The sequence below is a fragment of the Trichosurus vulpecula genome, chromosome 4 (genome assembly GCF_011100635.1).
Source record: "Trichosurus vulpecula isolate mTriVul1 chromosome 4, mTriVul1.pri, whole genome shotgun sequence".
In the NCBI taxonomy this organism is placed as follows: Eukaryota; Metazoa; Chordata; class Mammalia; order Diprotodontia; family Phalangeridae; genus Trichosurus; species Trichosurus vulpecula.
Genome location: NC_050576.1, coordinates 66516136 through 66542996, shown reverse-complemented (window position 1 = coordinate 66542996; position 26861 = coordinate 66516136). Strand labels below are relative to the sequence as shown.

The 26861-nt window shown below is 34.7% G+C and overlaps 1 protein-coding gene across 2 annotated transcripts in view; it reads right to left on the bottom strand.

The window, feature by feature from the left end:
* SUCO (SUN domain containing ossification factor) overlaps positions 1-26861 on the bottom strand; it is a 90354-nt gene that overhangs the window by 13429 nt on the left and 50064 nt on the right. Inside the window, exons 9-19 of one of the 2 annotated variants that reach the window (XM_036754367.1) lie at positions 25407-25474; positions 19235-19342; positions 18178-18283; positions 15840-15860; positions 15526-15581; positions 14919-15010; positions 12615-12680; positions 9123-9197; positions 7234-7318; positions 4782-5960; positions 1152-1239 (exon numbers count right to left, since the gene is read on the bottom strand). In XM_036754367.1, the coding sequence (XP_036610262.1) occupies positions 1152-1239; positions 4782-5960; positions 7234-7318; positions 9123-9197; positions 12615-12680; positions 14919-15010; positions 15526-15581; positions 15840-15860; positions 18178-18283; positions 19235-19342; positions 25407-25474 (1944 nt within the window). The remainder of the gene's footprint in view (positions 1-1151; positions 1240-4781; positions 5961-7233; positions 7319-9122; positions 9198-12614; positions 12681-14918; positions 15011-15525; positions 15582-15839; positions 15861-18177; positions 18284-19234; positions 19343-25406; positions 25475-26861) is intronic. The other variant, XM_036754368.1, reaches the window with a different exon arrangement.

The window sequence follows — 26861 nt, the reverse complement described above, 5'->3', positions numbered from 1 at the left end:
GAGTCTCCCTGAAACAGACTTTCTTCAGGACTAGCAAGGTAGCCTTAGTAGGAGATTCTTCCTAATCAGGTACCAGCTACTTGTTCTTCCTAGGTTTATACATAAAATTAATGTTTTTCATTCCTCTAACGGGTCTACAATGTGCAAGGCAAGGGTGTGTTAAAGGGGAATATGCATTCCTGTTCAGCTTTATCTCACAAAAATATTCTGCAGTTCAACTTGCTCACAAGGTATAGATAAGATAGGTACACAACTAACCATAATAGGAAGTAAGAGTGTGGTAAGTGCCAAGAGAGGTATAAAAAAGTACAGTAGGTATTCAAGACAGACCTCTTTCTGGCTGACAGGAAGCATTAGGAAGGTTTTATAGTAGAAAAGAAATCTAACCTGGAACTTGAAATGTTGTTAGGATTTCATGAGGTTAAAAATAGGATTTAAAAAAAAAGCCCAATCCAGGGAGAGAATAAAAAGTTGGGAAAGGCAAAGAAGCAGGAAAAGTTGAGGATTGGGTATAGTGTAATCCATAGAAAGGCCTTGAATATTTAAAAAGCATGAATTTATTCAGTGGGAGGATTTAATTGGCAGCAATCTATCAGATGGGTTGGAAGCAAGACAGACGGGCAGGAAAACTGAACTAGCTAGAAGAGGTTAAAAAAAACCCCTAACTTCCATAGAAACATGCTTCTACTGTAGAAAATTAAATATAATTGTATAATAGGCACCACTGCCCTTCAAAATTTCAACTGCTTTGCTAACCACCAAACATACTTTAACAAAACTCATTTGTATCATTATTCTGTAAATTTTCCCAAGTAAAATTTTATTCTTATCTAGAAGTATTCTGAAATATCAAATTGAAAAGAATAATAATTTTTAAAAAGCCAAACCAAATATTTTTAGGCATAATCGTATTTCAAATGTTCTTTATCAAGATTATGAGAAAACTACACTGAAGGGAATTCCTAATGCAGATGGCCACACAGACTGCCAAGGGGAAAAAAAAAAACATTAAATAGAAGCCTTTAGAGTTCATCAACTAGCAGAAAATACAATGTTCTAATAATTATTTCTCCCGTTTTAGCAGGAAGATATTTACCAAAATTCAGGAGGAGCTTAAAGAAAAAACTATAATAGCTAGAAAGACTACTTACCTGTTCCTCTGCTATTCGAGAAGTGTTCTGAAGTTTTATTATAGTTTTATTAAAGGCCTTTTGCATTTCTTCCATTTGTTTTCGATACCTGTGAAATGAATACACTTTTAATTTTCATTTTCCCTTAATTTACTTATTATTACATATTACCTCTATTTTGGAGAATTGTACTCCTAGTTTCAAGTCCTTCTTTGATTTTTTCCATCAATGATAACTCTTTGTTTTCACTAGGGCTACTAACAAATACACAGAAAAGAGGTCATGGAGGTCTACTAGATACTGCTATTTAGTGACAGTGATAACATCATACTCCTTAGTGGGCTAAGGTTTTATTTGGTTTGAGGTTTATTTGGAGAGGTGGAGTATGATGGACATGTAACAAGAGACAAGGAAAGGTGATTTTGGAACACTATAGAAGGATTACCCAAGTAACAGGAAACAAGAGGTGAGAAATGAGAAAGAAATAACCACTGGTGTCTCACTAAATATAATTTTTTTCTTATCTTGGTCTACTGAAATCCTATAAGGCCCAGTTCTGATATTGCCAACACGATGAAATCTCCTCTGATCATTTTAGTCAAAAATTATCTTTTTCAACACTGGAAGGAGGATTGTTGACTATACCCAAAACTAAATTTTAATTTTCATGTGTCTGTCAACAAGCATTTACCTACTTATTATATATTAAGAATTCTTAAGAAGTAGGGGTGAGGTGGGAGGTGGTTATGGAATATAGCATGTTCACAGTTGTTACCATTTAAAAGTTATTATTCAGCTTTGCCTTGAATTCCATGTTAGCATGCTAACAATGCTGTGCACAGAGGAGGTTATATGTTTTATTAATGCCATTTGCTTTTACATCGACAATCATTTCTTTATATACTCAGCCCCCATCTTGTGAGTCTTCTTTATAAAGAAAAAGAAAAAGTTAATTAAAATCAACCTATATCAACCTGTAGTTACATATAAAGAGTATGCAACATTCTGAACCCATAGTTCTCTGCCTTTCCAAAGAAAGGTGGGAGCTAAATTTTGTTCATCTCCCATGACTGGGAAAAATCATATAATGATCATAAAGACAAGTCATTATAATTAATAGCTAGCATTTATACAGCACTTTAAGGGCTGCAAAGTGATATATATATATATGTATATATATGTAATCAATCTCATCTTATCTTCACAACAATCCTCTGATGCAGGTGTGGTTATTACCCCTATTTTACGTGAGGAAAGTGAGGCTGAAAGCAGACATATGATTTGCTTAAGCTGACCAAGCTAGTAAGTGTGTGAGGCAAAAATCTGAACTCAGGTCTTCCTGACCCTCTCTCCAGCGCGTCATCCATTGTAGCACTTAGCCGTCTGTGTCTCCTGTACAGTTTCTGGCTCTGCTTCCCTTACTGCACGTAAGTACTTCCTAGGGCACTACTCCTAAAGGACATACTGAAGCTATAAGACCATCCTGGAAGGGCTCATCTAACTAATGTAGCTGGACCCAGAAGAAGTGGAATGTAATGAGGACTGAAAAAATATTGTTAAGACTTTTTTAAGATCCCACTGTTTTCATTCCTTGAGAAGAAGCTCCCACACAGCAGACCACAAAGCTGATTGTTCAATCATTTAACAGTAGGAAGAAACTGTTGAGGGCTAAGCCTGAAGGGATAGAGCTAGGCACTATGTATGCTCAAAACTCTTGACACAAATGTTATCAAGGTCCACAAGAGGGCAGGCCCAAGGAAACCATGTGAAGTCAGCCTGTACTCAAAAATCTAGCATGGAGCAGTCTTCAGAAAGTCCCCACAGGGGATTCACTCCCACATTAAGCACTTCTAATGGTGTGCTGTACAGTTAGTGATCTTGCCTACATAAAGAAAGTGCTCGCTGGACAAAGTGAGGGAGGGAAAATGAGTAAGTATATATTCTTACCATGAAAAAGCAAGAATGGCACTGTTTTTTATAGTTTTATAAGAAAATTAGAGGGCGTGTGTGTGTGTATGCATGTCTCTGTGCATGTGTGTGCACGCAGGCAAGTGTGTGCTCCTTGGGCTTGTGTCCATGGGCACCTCAGCAGACCTGAAGGGGCAGGGGGAGAGAGGTGGCTTACTCTTCCTCAGTTTATCTTAGAGGAAAGTAATCTCAGTTTTTCACAGGAGTTGGACCTGAGGTCTGGAAAGCTTAGCAACTTTGCCTAGCCAGGATCACAGGAGAAGAGGCAGCACTGGAAGGGTCCTCAGAGGCTCTTTCCTCCAGGGATAAGAAGGGAAGATCTCCCATGTTCAGGGATTTGCCTCTGCTCACATAGCTCCATGGAGGTGGGACTGGACATGGGGCTGCCTGAATCCAAATCCACTCCTCTTCCTCTTTAATTTCAAAGCATCCCACCAAAAATGGACAAAGGGAATATTAGGGAAGGTTATCTTTTCTCACTATACGATATATTCCTGAAGTATCTGCCTGAGAGTTGCACCGTCCACTTTCCCCTTACTTTTCATCACTGCCTGTATACTTGTATATCATCTTCTACTGAGATAGAGCCCTTTTGACTTATCTTCTATGTGCCTTCTTTATAAGGTGGTCAAGATTAATTAAAAGCTAAAATTCTGAAAATAATGCTGATGTCCACTGACTGGGGGATGACTAAACGCACTATATGGCACATGAATGTAATGGAATATTATTGTGATGAAACGATGAATATAGAGAAGATGGGGAAAACTGCATGAAGTGTGAAGTATGTAAAATCAGGAATATGTACAATGACATCAAAGTAAACAGAAGGCTAACAACAACAATAAGTGAAATGAAACTGAATGATGCAAAATCGGAATGACTGATGACCAAGTCTGTCCCCAAAGAAGAAATATCAGAAGGCATCTCCTTCACATTAATATCTGCCATTTCTGATATGATGGTTGGTTTTCGTGAACTTTTTTTCTTCTTTTTTCTTCTCAGGTTGGGAAAAGAAATCCAGGTGATGTAAAAAAGCTATAAATTTTAAAAAGTTAAGTATTCCCCATACAATCTAGTTATCTTGTGTTTGCCAAAATGGGGAATTAATACATTTGTCTTTGTGCTAAATTTCCCTCAAATGGTCAATAAACAGTTTAATTGTTTGTAATTAGTGACATAAACCACTATTCTAGAAGGGATCTGTGTTGATCTCTGTTGCCAAGAAAAACTTAAGATAATAAAATCATAAAGCACTTGCAATATATGTAATGGAAGCACATATCCACATGAGAAGGCTCAGTAACACATAGAACACCGGCCTAAGATTCATGCAGCAAGTGGTGCAAAGTTGGCTAAGACATGGGAGGAAGTGACACAATCCAAACTTGACACCCTCAAATAAGTTTAAGTTTCATAATACTAACCAGCTGTGGTTCAAGTTCCACAATTAAAACTTAAGAAAAAAGCTAATTATTTCATTCCCATCCATCATCGTGTGTGTGTGTATGTGTAAGTAAACTCTGTAGGTAAAATGCTGACTGGTACTATTATATCAATTAATTCAATCCTGACCTACAACTTTTTTTTCTTTCTTAAATGCCCTAAGGATACTGCAGTCCTCAGGGAAAACACTACTTAACTTGCCCTTCAGGTACAACTCCTTTGAACTGACAATCTTACCTTTGGCTAAGTTCTTCTAGGTATCGGCCACTGAGGGACATGTTGACTTCTAGGGCTTTAATGCGGTTGTTAAGCCTCATGAAAACAGATTCCTTTTGGTTTGATCCATGCACAAGGTTTCCATTAGCATACCCTAGATCTGTTGAATTTTGTAATTCAGCATAAAAATCAGGAGCTGTCCTCTGCAAACCACCATGCACAGGCATAGCAAGAAGCGCATCTTCTGCTGCTTGTTCCTCATCTCTTATGTCAGAGACTGAAGAAGACTCCACAACAGGAGGTGGAATGTGCTTGTGTGCATCAGTGGTGGTCACCTTGGCTTCTGCATCTTCGCTGTCTGCCACAGAGGCCGTGTGTTCGGGCAGCAGGATTGATTCTGAAGGCTTTAAGATCATTTGAATTGAGTTTACATCATCCCTAATGCTACTGTCCCTAACTTCACCCAACGTACTAGTTTCATGGATCACGGAATGCTTTTCTACAGGAACATTGCCCTCGGACTTTTTTTCTGTTTCTGTATAATCTTCAACAATGCTTTCTTGAGGAAAGAGCTGTGATACTGTCTGTCCCACTTCATGCTTAATAGGGTCAGGAACCTCAGCTCTGGAGGACGACTTGATTTCTGGAGTTACATCCAAAAGAACTGATTGAGACACAGCTGGTGTATGGCTGGGCTCTAGTTCAATAGCATCCTTGGTATGATTGATCAGATCCTCATGGAAAACACTGCTTATGTTATGTGCCACAGCAGTTTCAGCTTCTTTCTCCATCATCTTATTGTCCAATTCCTCACTGAGAGGTTGTGACACAGAAGCCTCTAATGTCTCAGTGGCCAGTGGTAATGGCGGCTGAGCTGTAACAGGGTAATATGCCTCTCTGCTACCCACAGTTCTGCTGCGTTGACGAGAAAGAGCAACTCTAAGGGAACACCACTTCAGCAGATACTCTGAACAGCTAGAAACACAACATGCAGTCACTAGCTCACTGCAATACAATTGTGTCTCCAACTCAGACCAGGCTGGGGACTCTTCTTCTTGCTCATCATTCCCCAGAAGTGTGACAGTTGATGGGCTTGGCTCCTCCTCTTCTTCTTGGACCAGTTGTACAATTGGGCCTTCTTTAGGGAAGTCCAGGGTGGGTGGCTCTGTATCTGGTAAATGACCTTCAGCAGTTACAAACCTAGGAATAAATATCAAGTTACAAATCTAAAGGCAAAACAGGGTTTGAGAGTTTCCAAAAAAAAAAAAAAATCTATGTCATGCAGTAAGCACTCAAACATCTGTTAATATTTTAAGTTAACCTTTCCCCCTTAAAAATACGTTCAATATTTCAAATGTTCAAATACAGGAAATAGCTAATTATTTTTTCAAAAAATCATTACTACATCATTTTTGTATGGGGACACTGCTTGATTAAAGGGACAAAATGGAATACCACTGCAGAACAGTTATATTACTAGAATCCAGGTAACTAATTTTCCAAGTGACTAAGAATAGTATGATATCATACTAAATCATAATCTTTGACTAAGGGAGGACTACCTGTGATGACTGCCTCTATTTCCCCCCCAAGCACCCAAAATACTTTCATGTATATTCTCATGCAGATATCCCTACAGACAAAAACTAAAATAAAGTTAAAAAAAAATAAACAAAAACAGAAGGTGTAACTTCCTTTCATTAGAAGAGAAATTTTTGTAAGAGATAATTTAAGGGGGGAATTTCAAGAGAAAATCACTTTGGGGGTAAAATTTTGAGTATCTTAGTATTTTTAGGATGGTTTTCTATTGTTTTAAAAATGAGACAAAAGAGTGACCAACATTATTCCCTCCATCATTCTAAGATCAATAATGACTCCAAAAGAAAACTCATAAAATATCATTAATTAAAGAATACTATATTACAACTCTGATTTCCTTTAATACGTAAGAGTGTGTAGCATAAAATGCACCAATTAAGTACATATTGTTTGTTAATTGTGGCACATTAGGAATATCATAAGGTACCAGAGGTTCTACTTTTGTTATATCCCACATAGGCCCACGGCACATGGTATGCACTTAATATAATATTTATAAATTTAGACTTATTATAATTGGAACCTTTAACAGATCCTTTGACCTACAATCACAACTGGTCTCAAAATAAAAAAATTTGCGGTAATGGAAAAAATAAGCTCTAAGAAGAATAAAAATCTCAAAAATCATACACACCTGGCATTATAATGTAGTGAAATGGAGGTTATTTTGGTTTGTTTTTACCCTGTTGTAACAGATTCAAATGACCTTTTATGTTTTGCCTGGGATAATCAAGTCTGAGGTTTAATGTTTTAGGTAGTAAATTATATATAAATGAATTTTCACTAGTAATACCTCACTTCCCATTTCAATGGAACTCAAATTAACACCCTGCTGCTTCTGAGCTTAACATTCTAGGGTACTACTGTAACTTACTCAGGTGATGGAACGGGACTTGGCTCTGGATCTGGCATGTGAGGGGCTGCTGTGGTCGGGGCATTCTCAGAGATGCTCTTATTTCCTATTTTAAAAGAAATTATACACATCCACATTGAGAAGTTGATTAAGTAGAAGATTTTCTTAAGCTGTACCTCATGTAGCTTAACAGAGAACTCTTTTCTTAGGTAATGATAAAGAAAATGAATAGGTTTATTACTAGAGCATATTGTCCTTCAAATAATTCTGCTATTGGCTTTCTTAACAAAAGCAAAAATTAATGGTCGAACTTAATGATATTTAGCATTTTCCCCCAACTGAATTCACTTGAATTTAAACCAAAACAAATACCTTAGAGGCCTGAATGTATATCAAATTTGGTAATCACAAAAACTGAGTCTGGCATATAACTGGTGCTATTTTTCAGTATATGCATTTTTTCCCCACATCTCGTTTTAAGGGAAAAGGCAAGAGTAAATATTAAGATCAATATGGTGACACAGTGTTCTAACTTTCCTTCTATGCTTTCTATCCAGCTGAAGAACTTTAGGAAGGAGAGAAGGAAATGAACTTGTGGCTTTAATTATGCCATTAGCAGTAATTAACATAAGATGCCACGTTGTCAGAAGAGTTTAAAATTACAAATAAGGTAAAGGGCAACCAAAGACATAATATGGTGGACACATATAGGCTGCTGCAGGTCACCAAAGACTTAGGTAGGGAAAATGGCAAAAGACTATGATTAAAAACATGTATAACTTGGAAAAGCTATTTTTTTATAGAATGAAAAGCAGCAGAAAGACAATCTGGGAATAACACTGCTATCTCTGAGATATAGAATGAAGAGAAACCTCTAGAATAGAGTATAGTAATATCTCAGAAAGAAACCTCTAGAATATTGTATAAATCACATATGGAACATTTATGGGAAAATACAGATTAAAAATCACAGAAGAAGCTATGGGAAAGCTGCAACCTGTATCAGCAGAGGATATACCCATAAGTTGTATCTGTAGAAGATATAACCAATAAGCTACTAATCATGGTCCATCTAAGTAATAACCATGTGGGAGCTTTAATTATCAAATATCTATTAAATAGCTATTTTGTGCTCTAAGAAAGGCCCAGGAGATTGGAAGAATACAAAGCTGAGCAATGACTGAGCCCTCATAGAGTTTACAGCTTAGTAAGCTGATGAGACAGCAATGCAGATAGGTATAAAACATTAGAGAGTTACAAAACAAAATACTGTGTGAGACCTTTAGGGGAGCACTGTTACTAACCACAGGATTCAGGGAAGGCTTCAAAGATGTGATGGTAGCTTTTGAATTGGGTTTAAGGATGGATATGAATTCAAGAGGTGAGGAGAGGGAGGAAGAAGACCTAAAGCCACAGAGAACAGGCTGGGAAAAAGGAGGAAGGTATGATAATGCAAAATGTATTTGGGGGGTAAAAAGTAATCCATTTTGAAGTAATACTGAAAAAGATAAGATGGTGCCTGACTGTGGAGGGTCCTATATGGCAAGAAAATTAAAGGCATGGTTGTTCTGACTATTCAAAGTAATGGAACAATTCTAATAAATAGAATAAAAGTGATAGTTAATCAACATGTGTGTTATATGTGTATATGGCTGTGTGTCTATGTATGTGTATGTAAGCAGAGAAGAACCATTAATAAGGGAATGAATTACAATTATTCTAACAGCATCCTGTTACAAATACAGAGCTTGTAGTAGCTCTAAAAGGAAATTCTTAAAGTATCTTATTTATACTTTCATTTTCGAAATCTAACTAGTTTATTAATTGGTCTTCCTAGCTAGGTAGAACAATAGGATAGGTTTGAGAAGCTACATTTGAAAAAAAGATTCAAAAAATGAGTAGGTAGGTACCTTCTGCCTCAGCAAGGTCTTCAGTTTTTGCTCCCAAAATATTTGCAGCAATATTCACCATATTTAGAATGGCATCTAAACAGAATGCAACCAGTTAGTTACGGAATGTTGTGCACTGTTTCAAATAACTTTTCAAATCCTGTAGCAATGTAATTCAAGCATCAGTCAATAGAGCCTTAGTTCAAAGAATATTTGATATTGGGCAGTTTATTCATTGATAGGTGAAAATCTATAATAGGAGTATACTATATAATCACAGTGTGCCCAATCCCAACAATATTTTTATTTTGATGTGTGATTGATCCCAACTACTCCCAACACCACCCTTTCTCATATGATGTGATACATGTCCACAAACTCCTGCCTATCCTCTTCTAAATCAGGAGTGGAGGAAGAATGTGAGATTTCCTTAGGAAATGAGATTAGTATTATTAATATCCATTTTCAGTTCTTCAACAGAAAATACCCAATTATCAACATCTTAATTGCATGCTATAAATTCTTGTTTTTATTTTCTCTTTCTCATCCGATGCAGATTTTGATCTTCAAAGTTGCTGGCACAGCTAACATCAGCTGTAAACAGCTGATTCAAGAATGACTCACTCTGTTATAATCATTTTCTCTCTGTCCTTTTTGCTTTGCTATTTTATTTCATGGTTACCACGTGGTGAAAAGTAAACTCCTCAAGTAGGCTATTCATGATATCCAAGCTGCTGCTTAGCCTTTGGCTTCTCTTGTTTGTTACTCTTGAACTGTTTTCCAACATAATTTTTTCCCTCTTCTTCAATTTGTGCAATTCTTCTACTATCTTATTCCTCTTACAAAGGACACATTGATTTGACTTGGAACCTCTTAGTGGGTTCATCATAGATATATATATATACTTGCAATACTTTCTTGTTCTTTTACAACTTACATTGGTGCCAAAAGTGCAACTATATTTACAATTATCCTTTGGCAAATATTCACCATGCAATACAAAAGGATAAAGTGTTTCATAAAATAATGTTTTAATTACTTTTGCATAAATGATAAAATCTATCTCTGCCACCTCTTTTATTGGTTTCTTCAGTGATGCTAAGTCATCCATCCATTTAGAGTCAAATACCTTTTGTCTTCTGGTTTCATTTATAGTGAGAATGTTAATATTGATATTATTTGAATATTGATATGATTTGATTATTGGATTAGTATTTCACGTAAAGTGCCAACAGTTAACTTAATGTTTATTAACATTCTAAAAATCACATGATTCTTAGAACACTCATTTTGTTACTCTGCCTCCACCACTGCAAAAGTGAATGGGGGCTATAGAGGAATGAAGGCCATTCTGAACTTTTTGCCATTTTATGATTTGCCATGTCCAAATAATATGTCAGCATGTCTTGAGCCTACTGTTAAACTTCTCTGTACTTGTGTTCCTGTGAAGCAAACAAGTCTATTTCTAGGAATATATTTGGAGCCTTTTCAACATGGAAGAACTTAACAGAACACTATTAAGCTTTCACAAACCCAGGGTTCACACCACAAGGCATTTTTGTAAAGGATGAATTAGAACGCAATGGTATCTTCCAAGAGAACACATATATAGGCAAAATGTAGCAAATGTACCAAAATTTTATGTAGGAAGGGGAGTAGAAGGGAGGGCAGGAGAGAAGGGTAGTGGTCATAGTAGAATTAATGTTTTCTCCTCTTGATTTGGGAGTGGGAATGACAGAGAGAATTAAAAAGTAGAAGGGGAAAGGCAAGTTAAAGGTGAATTATCTGAAAATTATCTTTGAGTGTTTTACAGAACCTCCAGCTGCCAACCTTATTCATTGTACACTAGGGACAGTTTCTCATAGGACATCTAGAAAGTTAAGGCATTTGGTTATGAATAAAAAGCTTCATGTGTATATTATTGCTAACTGTCTATAAGGATACAAGGTCCAGTTAACATGCTCATAAGACATTATATATAATTAATTTACTATTTTTATATATAAATAATTGAAAGTATACAAAGAGTCTCACAAATTATTCTGAGAACTATTCCCTTATCAGCACTCTCGAAGAGTTAAAATTGTCTTACTTTTTTCCCCCAGCTCTAATTTGGGGTTTTTTTTAGGTCAAAGATGATCAATTATTACATGCTAAAGCTTAAAACATAGGTTTTAAAGAGGTCTTTAATACTGAAATGAAATCAACAGGTTGACATTAATTCATCTAGCCTCTCAACCTAGAATTGATGGAAATGCTCTTGGCATAGTAGGAATCATGGGAGATCCCTAACAGGTCTGTGGTTCTGGGGAAAAAAGATTCCTTTGTCTACATCCCACATTTATTTCCCCTGCTTAAAGTTGAGATTTGAATGCTCTCCGTATTGCCCATTTGGTCTTCCTACTGACATAATTTAAAACCAAAATATATATACATGTATATAGATAAAGGTAGGAGGCAGCTAAGTGGCGCAGTGAATAGAGTGCTGGTCATGGAGTCAGAAAGACCTAAGTTCCAATCCTGCTTCAGACACTTAGCAGCTAATGTATCCTGTATCCCTTGGCAAGTCACTTAATCTCTCTCAATCTGTGAGGATAATCACAGGCCCTATCATGCAAAGTTTTTAATAAAAAAAGTTTTGCAAACTTTAAAGTGTTATATTGTAGCTGTCATTGACCTCGTCATCATCATCACCATCCCAATGAACCAGGGTCCCCACCTGACAAAAGAGTAAATTTTGCCCCTCTGTGAGGATCATAAATTTCATTACTTTCGGGTGCCTTTCTCAGGTCTCAAAAAGAACTGGACGACTTACAGCAGCTTCTACCTTCTCCAGTCCATCCTCCACTTAGCTGTCAAAATGATCTTCCTAAAGAAAACACCAGTCTGACCACATCACCCCCCCCACCATCCCCACACACCTACAACACACACTCAATAAATTCCAGGGTCTGGTGGCTCCTTACCACTTCCAGGATCATTCTTCACAATATCCCACCCGCCCTCCACCCATCTAGTCTTTCACACCCTGCACCCTTCCCTGCCTTTCTCCCTCTCCCTCCACCCACACACTCCTTGCTGTTCCTTGAGCAAGACACTTCATTTCCACTTTGACCAATGTAAAATTATGGGTAAAACAGAGTATGTACAATACTCAATTAGTATAATGGTATTTCACTTGCATCTTAAAACCAGTTCTTTTCCTGTATAGACACTGACACCTCAACATTCTGAGACATACAGTCTGAGCTTTTTTCCCCTTTGCCTAGTCATTCTGTGTCCATCCTCACTAGTTCTGTGTATTACAGTGTCCCTCTCCTCAATATCCTAATCAGTAATGTTCTCTTCAACGGTGAGTTAACGTATTCTTCCTCCCTTTCTTCTCCTATCAGTTCTCATCTGCGGATATGAGGAAGGCGAAGCGTATCACAGCAAACGTTAGAAATTTTCAAGTGGGTCACAAAATGAAAAAATTTGGGAAGCACTACAAAGTGTCAGAGGAAAAATACTTACTTGTAGCAGAACCAAGAAGATTTTTTGAAGATTTGTCCTCCCCAGTACTATAATCCAAAGGATAATCTGTTTAAAATAAAATAGTTTATCATCATAAAAAGTATACCATACTAACAATTATAGTTATACACAAGAACTAAAAATAGAATAACTGGGAACACCAACACACTGAGAAAATCAATCAATTATTTATTAAGCAATTCTTGCTATGTGCAGAGAGTGCTAGGTGCTGGGAATACAAAAAACAAAAATCAAATAGTTCCTGTCCTAAGACAGCAAACATTCTATCGTGTATATATAAATATACACAAAATAAACTACATTTACGGGGGAGGGGACACCATTTGAGAGAGGAGAGGGCAGAAGGGAACTATCAGGAAGAATTTTATGTAAAAGGTTCTAAGTATCTGAGCTGAATTTTGAAGGATGCAAAAAGATTCAAGAGACAGATTGGAAGAATGGGCATTCCAGGCATGAGTGAGAGCTAATAGAAAGTCATGGAAATGAGACAGATAGTGTCATAGATAAGAACAGCAAGAACCTAAATTTAGCAGGAGTGTAGTGTGTCAGAAGGTCATATTCTACAGAGTGCTCTCATAATAAAGCTGGAAAGGCAGGCTTAAGCTAACTTGTGAAGGTTTTTAAAAGCCAAAGAGAGGAGGTTATATTTGTTCCTAAAGGCAATAAAGTGTCCTTAAAGTTTACTAAATAAGGGAGTGATATGGTCAGACACATACACTTTAGGAAAATCACTTTTGTAGCTATGTAGAATGGAGTATGGACTTAAAGTTGGACTACCATTAGGATACTATTGCAATAGTCCAGATGAAAAGTCACTCAATAATCATTTATTAAGCACCTATATGTTCCAGACACTATACTAAGCATTGGGGATACAAAAAAAAAAAAAAGGGCAAAAGACAGCCCCTGCCCTAAAGGAGCTCATGATCTGGTGGGGGTGATATGGGACTGAACTAGGCTGGTAGCAATATAATGAGACAAAAGGGGATGAGTAGGAGAGATAAAGAGGTAGAAATAGAAAGATCTGAGAGGTGTGAGATAAAGTTAAGTATAGAGGATAGTGTTAAGATGGCAAATCTAGGTGACTATAAAGCAACTACATGATACAGTGGATAGAGTGCTGGGCCTGGAGTCAGGAACTTAATTAAAATCTAGCCTCAGACACTTATTAGCTGTGTGATCTTGAGCAAGTCACTTAACCTCTTTGCCTCAGTTTCCTCATCTGTAAAATGGGGATCATAATAGCACCCACCTCCTGTTGTGAGGATCAAATGCGATAATATTTGTAAAGTGCTTAGTTCGGTACCTGGCACATAGTAGGTAATTAATAAATAACTTATTCCCTTCCTTCCTAGAAGGAAGATGATAATATCCTTAACAAAAATAGGGAAGTTTGGAAAGCTGGGAGTGGAAGACAGTGAGTTGGGTTTGACACTCATAGGACATCTAATCTGAAAAGTCCAAGAGACAGCTGAAGATGAGTGACAAACTTAAGAGTTAGATATACAGATTTAAGAATATCTATAGAGATGATAATTGAATTGTTAAGAAACAGTAAGGTCACCAAGTAATAAAGTATGGAAAGAGAAAATGAAACAGGATGGAGCCTTGGGATATGCTTACAAGTAGAGGTTGCAATATTCATGGTGAAAAGCATTAACTCAGGTTACAAAAATCTGTGTAAGCAATGGAGCATTTGTAACAATTATAGAACTCAAAATTACAAAGGAATCTTGCAGGTCAATTTCCTTTTATTTATATATGATATAAATAAGTGAAGAAAATACTGCCCACCCAATGAGGTTAAATGACTAGGTGAAAGTGACAAAGGCACATTTAAAATATTACAAAGAGCACAACTGCAATGAAACTCAGATTTCCTGACTCAGCACTGTGGACAGGGCCCTGGGGGTTGTAGTCAGGAGACCTGGTTCAAAGACAACCTAATGAGTCAGGGGACTGTGGGCACGTCACTTAATCTGGCCATACCTTAGACACATGCATACATATACATACACGCCCATCCACCCACATACAGTTCATGAAGGAAAATTGGAATTAAAGTCAAGGAATTAAGTAGATACCACTTAATGTACAAGAGAAAAAAACCATTTAACAAAAGACATCAGTATAATGATGTTAAAAATGGCCAAAAAAGCCATACATTTGTTATTTTCCATAAAACCAGGATCACTCAAAAAAATTTTTAAGTAACAAGGAAATATTGTATTAAAGGAAAAGCAAAATGCCTAAATGCATTGTTTACCTTTGTAGGTTACTTACCATAGTCCTCATCAAATAGTTCTTGTCGTTCAGACTGGTACTGAGAATCAGCAATTTCTTCATATTCTTCAACCATGCTGGTGCCAAATACCCTAGAAACAGCAATTTAGAATGAGATTCTCAATACAAAGCTGAAAAGACTTTAAAAGCATATGTACATATTAACCACATAATGATGTCAGTAAAATTTTGCAAGCTTAAGAAAGTATTCTTGACAATTAAAAGCTTTTACAAGGTTTTTTATGATTAAAATTTCAAATTCATAAAAATGCAAAAGATACATCGAAATCCAATTAAAATATTTTGAATAAACTAATCAACTAAAATTTCTTCCATAGCATATTTAATCAGCCAAACATGAACCTAACCCCAGCAAGAATATGAAGATTGCAACTTAATGAAACTGTTAAAATCCCACATTAACAAGGCTGCCTTGCTATCTATCTATACCTATACATGCAAACATGAAATAACTCTTTAAATAACACAGTTAAAATAAACATAATTGAACTTTTTTTAAATTGTGAAATATTTTTAAGGCCTTAAATTCTGTGAAATAAACCTAGTGCTTATTTTCTCCTAGAATATGCAATTTGTATTATATTACCTTATAAGGCTTAATGGACAAAAGTGTTCTGATCCAAAATGTGATACCAACTCCACCTAAAGAATAAAAGTATTTAAAAACACGGAAACCCAGAAATGTTTAACCTTATTACAATTCAAGATATAGACCCAAGTTTTACACTTTCAATATTTTTACAAGGTACACATTCCCAGAGAGAAAGTGGGAGAGAGGGAGAGGGAGAGGGGAAGGCAGAGAGAAGCGTGGAAACTTTTGTTTTTGCCATGCATTAAGATGGTGAGCTGCAATATACCAAGCTCTATGCATTCAACATTCCAAAAGAGAAGGTTGCTAACCTTTATGTATTTGATGAACATCTGAAGCAAGAGAAAGGAAAAGAAAAAGATATCAGTACAAAGTCTAGATAACATGCTAAAGGCAACTTCAAATATTTTTAAATTACATTTTACAGAGAAAGTACAGAAAGAAATGTACTGTAATGGATAAAGTTGTAGTACTCTCACATTCTGAAAAGAAACTAAAATTAATGTCTTGATTTTTATCATTACTATTTTTAAATATAATCTAACAACATGTGCCTTAATGCCTGTATCGAAATAAAGAAATTTCATTTTATAATTTTTCAAATGTTGATTACTTCAGTTAAAATGACTGCAACTGACCAGATTATTTGTTTGTCGAAATTATATAATATTTGTAAATCTCATTAGATGCACAAAAAAATTATTTTCATATAAGTGAAAATGCATTTTAATCAGTTAACAGCATATAAGAATGAAATAACCAGTCTCTTATCAGCTACTTTTACTACATCAGCTACAGGTGTACACAGATGGATGTAGTGTTTAAAGGCTATTGTCCTAACATGAAAGATTATCTACAGCTTGCCACCTTATTTTAAAGAAATAGTCTCAGGCAAAGTAGTGACAAAGCCAAATCAGGTAAAACACAATTTTTTTTTTGATAAGGCATAGCAAGTATCACTTTAAGCATCATTTAATAATTTTAAATATCAGTGATACTGAAAGATACATAGTAAAATTGTATTTGTAACACAAAAAGTGCTTTAAAAGAACTTGAAGACTTCCCAAATTTTGTCCTTGGGTTGGGTCAAAGAAAATTAAGTATAATCCTAAGATTATAGATTTTTGATTTTGATTTATATTTCATGAGTTCCAAACACATTTTATAGACAAGGAAACTGAGGCACAGAGATATTAAGTGACTTGCCCAAGGTAACACAGTATTAGGGGTAGAACTTGGAACCAGGTTCTCTGACTCCAAACACAACACTCTTTCCACTGCACCAAGTATACTGTGTAAGAAACTGATCAATACAGAACAAGAACCAGAGATAACTGGTTTTGACAATTAAGACCCAATTACTCAAAAACCTTGGTGGCCCATTCTGCAAAAATGATAAACACCAAAAAAAAAAAAAAAAAAAAAAAAGTCCTGAGCTTTCCATAATGAAAAAGGGATAATCTATTTAAGGGCTCATCAACCTAGGCATAAATTTCAAAATAAAAATGTATTTATGCTGCTAAAAATGTACTTCTACATTTAATAACATAAGCAACAAAAAATAAACTAACAAGCATGTCAATACTTTGCCTTTATTGAATTATGACTACAAAATATAATCAAAAGCGGTTAAGAAAAATAAAATATTTTTAGGCTAAGACTATGAATACTACAAGTTTACCCGTTTGCAGATGTCAATTAAACACATGCTAAGCAAACAATAAAACCCCCAGAAGACCATCAGCTAGCTATAAATTACTAAAAGAACAGTAGAAGTGATCAATGCAACTGCCATTCAAAAAAAGTCACTATACTAGCCATTACAGCGATTTCAAAGTTTGCAGTTATGGATAGAAAAGTAGGGGAAAGGCAAGGTTATCTCGAATCCAACTTTAACTATAATTTTACTTATTTAACTAGAAGAGAGTGGAAAAGGGACATTAAAAAAAAAAAACTTTTAAAGCTGAACATCAAAACTTCCACAGGATTTCCACATACAACATATTTCGTAAGACTAGACCAAGAATTTTGCGACAATTTCTTCCTGCTAATATATGTTTAAGCTACATCAGAAATCTCTACATTTTTACTTTATAAGAAATTGTCATATATAATAAAATTTCATTAATTTATTAGTGTAGGTTAGTGTTCCAGTGACTTCCAAATCAAACAATTAAAGAATTAAGGTGGAAGAAAAAGACAGTTATTTTTTTTTAAAATCTTACTGTTTTTAAATGTAATAATCTATGTTTCAGGTTATAATACATTAGGAAAACAAATGTCCTTTATCATTAACAGCAAAATAAGTAATAAGATTGAAAGGAGTTTAGATAATAGCTTTATGCAACGGTACATAATAAATTTCCTTGCATAATTATTTTCAGATATTGATATAGGAAGTAGACCTATGAAAAGGCAGTCTTAGAAAAAAATAAAAACTAATTTGCCACTTTATAGCGCCCAGAAATTACAAAATGAACTTATTCGGGCTTTCAGTTTGCCCCATGAAACATCAATGCCAAAGAACAATAATTTTTCAACTAAATGATTAATACCTGCATACTTTGTCATGTATGCTGAATTTTACTTTTTAAATGAGAACATTCAGGTTTTCATTATCAAGTACAATGTTCTATCAACAACTATTACCTTGACATATTTTGCATACATCTGTTCATCTAAAGGGAAACTCTGGACGGTCCTCTCATCTCTACCATGAAAAGTGCCCAGTTTAATCCATTTGCTTGTTGGATATCTGGAAAACACACACATCCATCCAAATGGGGGTATTATTTAGCATATTATATCACAAGTTATAGATCAAGTTTTCGTCTAATTTTTCCCTATCCAAGCTGACACTGATTTAGCTTAGTACAAAAATGACAACTCCTTTGCCTTAGCGATTCTGTCTATATGCATGGTAATCACGCCGAAGCCCCAATAACAAAGTCTAGGAAGCACCCCTTTAATGGGGAAATAGTTCTTGGGCAGTGTGAATTTACCAAATATCTGCAAGGGTGAGGATAAGATGAATCTGGAGTCATTTCTAAAGGGCTGTGGACATTAAGGCAATGATGGAATAGTCCAGCCTGGCTTCAATTTCACAGAACAAGACGACCCCTTGGCAAACTCTCTGGTGTCTACCTCCCCCCAACCTTGCTTCCTTTTGTGTGTGGTCTTCCTCGATTAAATAGTAAGCTCCTTGAGCTGAGTATAGAGGCCATCTTTCTTTTCCTATTTGTATCCTCAGTACTTGGAACAATGTATACACAGCACATAGACGGTGCTTAATGTTTACTGAATGAAATTAAAATGACATTAGCATAAATGAATGAGGAGATGATTTCTGTGTTATATACAGAATATGTGGAAGGAGGGAAGAGAAGAAATGGTAAGCAGAAACAAAGCTATCATCATCATATTTAAGTTTAGACGGGATGTACCATTACAAGTAAAAACAATAGGCTAAAACTCAAAACTTCCCAAAGTGGTAAAGTGGAGATGATATTATATTGCCAATATGGTTTTCCTTATTAAAAGATTCAAAAGACTTATTTCCTACTATATTAACAAAAATTCAATTTAAATAAACTTCAGAAGTAACATCTTACTACGAAAAATGAGTCAATTATAACTTCTATAAAATGAGGTACTGGCCATAGAAAGCACTGTAAAAAGTGGCAATTCAGGTTTTAAAAGAACTTACCTGTCACTAATAGACACCAGGAAATCTTTAGGAGTAGATGAAAATAATTCATAATTAGCAATGTCAAACTGCTTTACTTGAATTGGCTCACAGAGTTCAATAACAAACCTTTAAAGAAAACAGAGACATTACCTGAATAAAAGAATTATCAAAAACCAATTAATATTAAAATAGCTTTAAGTTTTGGATTTTTCCTTTAGAATAAAAAGCAATAAAATACATATTTATTAACAAGCCATTTCACTACCTAAAGCAACCAGCCTTAAGAGAATTACTACTTTGGGAGCTAATCAACAATGTGAGTGAATTCACAAGATTTTATCTTGAAACCCTTAACTCTTTTTCCGAGAATTCCATTAATTAACAGAAAAAAGTTGCTATTTCTTCTTCCTTGAATATATGTATCAGCTCCAGAAAATGCTCCTTAAAACAAGTTTAAATGTGTGCAGTTGTTTACAGAATATTTAAAGAGTTGTGATTAAGTACACTCCATTAATCTACTTTTGAAAATGCTAATTAAAAGTCTAGATATCTAAAAATGCATGTAATTTCACTATATAAGACATGCTTGGAAGGTACTTCTAAAATATCTCTTGCCATACTTGTCTTGTCTACTATAACAAAAATTCGACAGTATTTCTGACATAGTAGCCAGATAACATGAGGTGCAAAATAAATACAATACAAAATAAATATTGGTCTTGGGATTGGATCTTCTGGTGTCTAAATAAATGTTATACTTCCTCTGCCTTCTTCTACCTAGACAGTTTTTCAAACTTTCCAATTTCAAACCATACAGGCATGTTCATGGTCATCCTCAAGGTCATGAATATGTTGCCTTACTAATACAGGATATTTTTCTATTTTGATATATTGGATTGAAAGGTACTAGACTATGCTCTACCTTGGGCCCATAAATGAATCAAAATAACGTCATAGAAAAGCAATTAATTGTCTCAATTTGTATATTTGCTAATTCCCTAGGATTTTCCAAGAAGCCAACATGTTATCGACAAACAGCAACAGTTTTATCTCTTTACCTATAATAAATTTCTTTTTTTTTATTGATATTGGTAGCATTTCCAGAATGATGTCAAATAGCAGGGACAATGGACATGCTGCTTTACTCCTGTGTTTACTGGGAAAACTTCTAGTATATACCTATTGCATATGATGCTTGCTTTCAGTTTTAGATTATTTTTATATTTAAAAAAAAAAGATCCCTCTATGCCTATTGTGAGTTTTTAAAAGCATAAATGATTGTTCCAAAGACTTTTCCTGAATCTATTTAGGTAATCATGTGGTTCTGCATTTATTTTTGGTTTTAAATATTATGTTGACTGTTTTCCCCAATACTCAACCATCCTTGTATTCTGGGTATAAATCTAACTTGGTCATAATGATTGATTACCTGGATGAGTGACAGTAGTCTGAACAGATTTTACTTTAAATCATTTAATCAATATACATTAATATTATTATCAATATACATTAATATTGTTGATTATCATTTTCTTGTGTTTTATCTTTCCTTAGTTGAGGTATCAGGACTGAACTTATGTCATAAAAGAAATTTGGCAGGGTATATGCTTTCTCAATTTTTGGGAATAATTTGAATAGTAATGGTACTAATTGTTCTTTAAAAGTTTGTAGAATTCTGTGAAAACGTAAGGAAAATGAGTTTTTTCTTTGGTAGTTCTGCTATAGCTAGTTCTATTTTTTAAATGTGATTTAGGAACTCTTTTGTATTCTCTTAGTTTGAGTAGTTTATATTTTTAAATATTTCTCTATTTTTTGTTAGCATATAACATAGTTTCTAATCATTCATTTTCTTTAAATTTTACTGTGATTTCACTTGGTTCATTTGCTGTTTTGTTCCGATTTTCAAACACCTTCAGTCAAGTTGCAGGCTACAAAATAAAACCCCTCAAAAATCAATAGCATTTCTATACAATAACAAAATCCAATGGGACTTAGCAGAAAGGGAAATCCCATTCAGAATAACTGCAAAATGTATAAAATATTTGCTAATCAAACTAGCAGAGCACACAAAATACTTGACTAGATTCAATTACAAGTATTAAAAACTTAAAGTATAAAATGTAAAGAAATAAAGAACAACTTAACTAGCTGGAGGAATACTACAGTGCTCATTACTAGCCATTACAGTATAATAAAAATGACAATTACTATTCAAGTTAATTTACACTTCTAATGCTATACCAAATTATCAAAGGGATATTTTGTAGAATTCATTAAAATAATAACACAATTCAGTTGGAAAAATAAAAGCTCTAGACTATCAAGGGAAAGATAATAAAAAAGTAAGAATGAAGAAAGAGCAGCACCTCCAGAACTCAAAACTATATTATAAAACTGCAACCATGAAAATTATCTGATAATATAGTTAAAAAAAAAGATCTAAGAAATAAGACTTACAGAAGAGAGAATTCAGAACAACAGAAACAAAACTAGAAAACATGAAAACTCCCTGTTTAAAAAATAATTCTAGGAAAACTAAGTATCAACATGGAAGAAATTAAGTCTTGGACCAAAATCCAACACCGTATTCCACAATACATTTTTAATGGATATGTGACCATAATATCAGAGATGATGACATAAAAACTTAAAAAAGAAGCATACCATATTCTGATTTATGCAACATTGAAAGGCTTTAGTACATATAATATTAATGCACTGAGGATAAGAAGGGAAGTGGTTGAATGGGGAAAAATTGCTTTATATCAAATTTCTCCAATAGTGGTTTGGTACCTATGATATATAATCAACATATATGTGCATGTATATATGTACATATATATCTTTGTGCATATGCACATAGATGAACCATTTCCCAATATAAGCAAAGTATAAGAACAATTTTAAAAATAATTTCAAACTACTGACAACCATATAAAAGAATGCTCCAAATCATTAATAAGAGAAATGCAAATCAAAACAATCATGCAGTTTCACCTCATATCCTGCAAACTGGCAAAAAAAAAAATAATAAAAGATGGAAATAGCCAGTGGGGAGGGCAATGAAAAGATAGGCACACTACTACATTGCTGTAGGAGCTGTGAAGTTGTATAACAATTTTGGAAAGCAATTTGGAATTATGCAAATGAAGTGACTAAAACGTCCACACGATTTTATAAAGAGATTTCACTATTCCTGAGGGGGCCTTTGATAAGAAGTCGTCTTCATGCATACCAAAAGATTTATTGCAACATCTTTTATGATAGTAAAGAATTGGGGAAAATTCATGTACACAGCCATTGGGGAACAGTTCAAAAAATTTTGGTACACTAATATAATGGAATATGAGTACACTCTTAAAAATGATCAGTACAATGAATACAAAGCATGGAAAAATCTATAAGAAGTGACACAAAGCGAAATGTCTTCATGTACCGAAAATTCAACATTCCTCAGTCCTATTTTCTACAAACTAAATAAAACTATTTCCTTTACTTTTCCTTGATTCATAGAAATTTCCTTGCTATGACTACAACAATACAAATGAAAAGAACCAGAAAAAAGGGAGTATTACAGAATTACAAAGAGTAAGTATGACTCCAAAGAAATAGGAGAAGACACCTTTACCCCACCTATTTACATCATTTCCATGATACGTATTAGAGTGAACATATTTTCAGACTTTTCTATGAGTTGTTCAGTTATGCTGTTTTCTTCACTTTTCGTTTTCTTTTTGGTCTTTAAAAGTGTTGTTTCTTATATGAGAAGAGAGGGAGACAGATTTTAGCAGAAACTGATGATGTAAAAAAAAGACATCAATAAAAATTTCAGAGAAGGTAATCTATGTTTTAAAAACCCCTACGAGGGCAGAAAAGTAAAGGAAATATCTAATTTGGAGAAAACTGGGCTGAAGAGAAATTTAAGTTTTCAATACATGAAGACATATTTCCCATGACTATTTCCTCTAATGGGAGTATAATCTACAGCAAAAATAATTTACATCAGAAATTTCATTTTAATAACCACTTATTAAGTGCCAATTATGTACAAACAGTGATGCTCAGCACCAGGGAGACTTCTGAAACTGAAAACATTACTTCTTATTATCCGTTTAATTCTAATTACATACACATTCTAAATAAACAAACGAATGCAGAGACAGTCTGGCATCCATAATTTATACCTATTAAAAATAAGAGACTCTGATGAGATCTTTAATCCTGAAAGTATAAATTCATTCTTCAAAAAAGCAAGGCCAAGAGTGAAACTGCTACTCCAGATCTGATTCTCACCAATAAAGAAGAAATCGTCACTGATGTAACCATGACTATCTCTGGATTTGTGATAAGACAAGAAAAATCAAGAACAGTCTGAAACAAGTACAAAATTATGGAAGCCAGATTTCAAAGTTTCCAAAGTACAGATAGGATATCATGACCTAATATTTTTCTAGGAAAGCCAGCACAGGATAGATGGTAGATCAAAAGAATGAAATTCTGAAGACAAAAGAGAAACAATTCTAATGAGGAAGAAAATGGGGAACTGTCTACAGAGATCAATGAAAAAATGTACATGGAAGTCACCTACCAACTTATATTTTAAAAATACAAGACAACAGAAGCATGTGCATGTAACACAGGATGAATAAAAAAGTGTGCCATAATAACAAGCAGTTGACATGTTTAGTATATAGCACCTTAAAATCTGAAAAGCTCTTTATATATACAGTTATTAAACGACTGAGCCAGGATTTGAATTTGGGTCTTACTGACACCAAATCTAGTAGTCTACACTGCCTTCCTGCCATGAAATTCGTGCATGAAGAGTTTCAGGAATCTAAAGCTAAGAATATGCCCACAGTGATAAAAAAATGCCATGGACAACAAAAGGCTCCCTCCCTCATCTCCAAAAGGTGCCAATGACCACAGCTGGAGTGGATGTGGTGTTAACAAACAAGAGCAGGAAGGCAGAACTTCTATTTTTGCATTCTGCTTCTTTTTTAACTCTACCATTCATCTGTCCAGTTTCTGAACCCCATACATAACATACCAAGTAAGTGGTTATTTATTTAGATTTTGTTTTAACATTTCCAGTGAAGGGAAGCCCAATAAATCTCAAGGCTATATTTATGTCATTTCAAATAGCCTGAATTCTAAGGAAAATTTGTCCATACATCAGGATTAAATGTGCCTCTCTGTAACTTCACACCATGGCTCAAAGTTCTGTCCTCTGGGGCCAAAGTGAAAAAGTAAACTCTCTTCCATATGGCAGGGCTTCAGAAACTCTTTTATCCTCCAGGCTAAACATTTCCAGTTCCTTCATATACACCATACAAAGCATAATTCGTCTAATTATACTGTTGTGCAAACTTGTCTACCAGGATGGTACAAGACTGATTGCTGAATTCTAAGTAGATTATATGTTATAAAAGGAAATAAGATTAATCTGACATGACTTGTTCTTGATCAAGACTTGCTGACTCTTTGTGATTACTGTTTCCTTTTCTTGATGTTCATTAACCATCCCTTTAATATTCTATTCTAGGAGTTTTGCCAGAAGTCAGTGAAGTTTACTTAATTATATGTAAACACTCAGTTACCTCTCATAAAAAGATAATATGCTTACAAGTGACAGCAGCAATTTTTAACTGAAATTTCTTTTTCTAACTTCCTTTCTTTAAAAAAAACATGTTAATGTCCTCTTGTTTCTACTTGCTTTCCTTTCCAAATGTATCCCTTGTAACAAGGACTTTCAAAAGAGGAAAGAAAAGGCAATTCAGGAAAACCAAACAATTATATAAGCAATATTCTACACCCAGTTCCCTACTCTGGGAGGAGGAGACACTCTGCTTAAATTACATACAGTGTATGTATTCAGGTTTAAAAAAAAAAAAAAAAGGCCAGTAGGATTGGAAAAATTTCCTAACGGTACACACTTTATAAACAGGAGAAGAACAGTACGGGCTGACAACAGTTTTATATGTAGGCTAAGACCATTCAATTAGCACAACAATGCTTGTTCACCTCCTTTACGATTATTGGGTTGCATTCTTTTGATCAATGTGATCAGGAACTAGGTAAAATAGCTGGCCAGAATAAGCCTAGAGATCACTGAGAGGCCTAACTCCTATGATAGGCCTATACCTATAAAATGTGTTTATATAGAAATATAATTATGACTTTAACTTACCAAATTTTAGTGCTACATGGATTCAGCATATATAAGTCCATGTTTTCTATCAGAATTGCAGATGTGCTCTATGTAAAGAGGAGAAAATAATTACAAAAGGAAAATACTAGGCAAAAAAAAGGGAAAAAATTATTTTTGAACAGTTATAAACCTCTTAATTTTCCGCATTTTCAATTCCTCAGGTACTTAAACCTTAGAAAGCATACTAAAATCTATAAAAAATGATTTGAAACTGAATTAAACTCATATATTTGTTCCTAAATTTTATTTAAAGAAATAATATTTCACATTTCTTCAAGACATTAAGGATTATAGTCTAAATGTTCTCTCCACTTTTAAAAAAGAAATTACTAAAGGCTTATGTGGCATTGTCGCTAAGTTTAAAAAAATTTACAGCATCATAATTCTCAAAGAAAACAGAAAAGGTCACTTTATTTGGAACTTTTATGCAAAAATGCTTTTAAAAGAATTATCTTATGCATAAATTTAATTATGAATCAAGACTCAAATCAGTCAACAAATATTTATAAAGCACCTATGTGTCAGTCACTGTTCTAGGTGGTGAGGACACAAGTACAAAAAAAAAAAAAAAAAAGAAGCTCACATTCAACCTTGGAGGACAGCATGAACATATATAAATAAGTACATGCAAAATAAATACAAGGTGGTTTAGGGTGGGAAGGCAGTAGCACTCAGAAGGAATCTAGAAAAGCTTCATGTAGAAAGGAGCCCTGAAGGTGAGTCTTAAAGGAAGTAGGCAATTCCATAAGACAGGAAGAGGAAAGAATGTATGGTATTGAAAATATGGCAGTCAGCCAGAGCAAAAGAACAAAGATGGGAGATGGAGTGCTGTGATACCACAACTGCACAGCCAGACCAGAGAATGTGGGAAGGAAAATAATAATGAAATTAAAAAGACAGGCAGTGAGCAGCTTGGGAAGAGTTTTCTTTAACAGTCAAATGGGAGCTACTGGAAAACTACTGAGAAAAGAAATGACATGGTCAGAGCCTGCACTTAAGGAAAACCACTTTGGCAGCCACGTGGAAGATGGGGAAGGAAAAGGAAAACCAGTAAGCACTTACAACAGTGCCAACGATGTGCCAGGGACTGTGCTAAAAACCTCTTTTACAAATATCTCATTAAGATAGAGTGGAATGTGGAGAGATTTGAGGCACTGCATAAGTCCAGGAGAAAGTGTTGACAGCCTGAATTAAGGTACTATTTGTGTGATTAGTAAGAAGGGAAGGAATATGAAAGATAGCAGGGAGGTAGAAACACCAAGATTTAACAACTGAATGCATATGCAAGGTGAGTGAAAGGAAGGAGGAGAGAATGATGCTGGAGTTATGAACTTAAGAGAAGAGAAGTACTGTGGTGTCCTGAGTAGAAATAGCAAAGATGTGAAGAGGTGAAGGTTTGAAATAAATGGTAGTATTTTCTGTTTTAGAAATGTT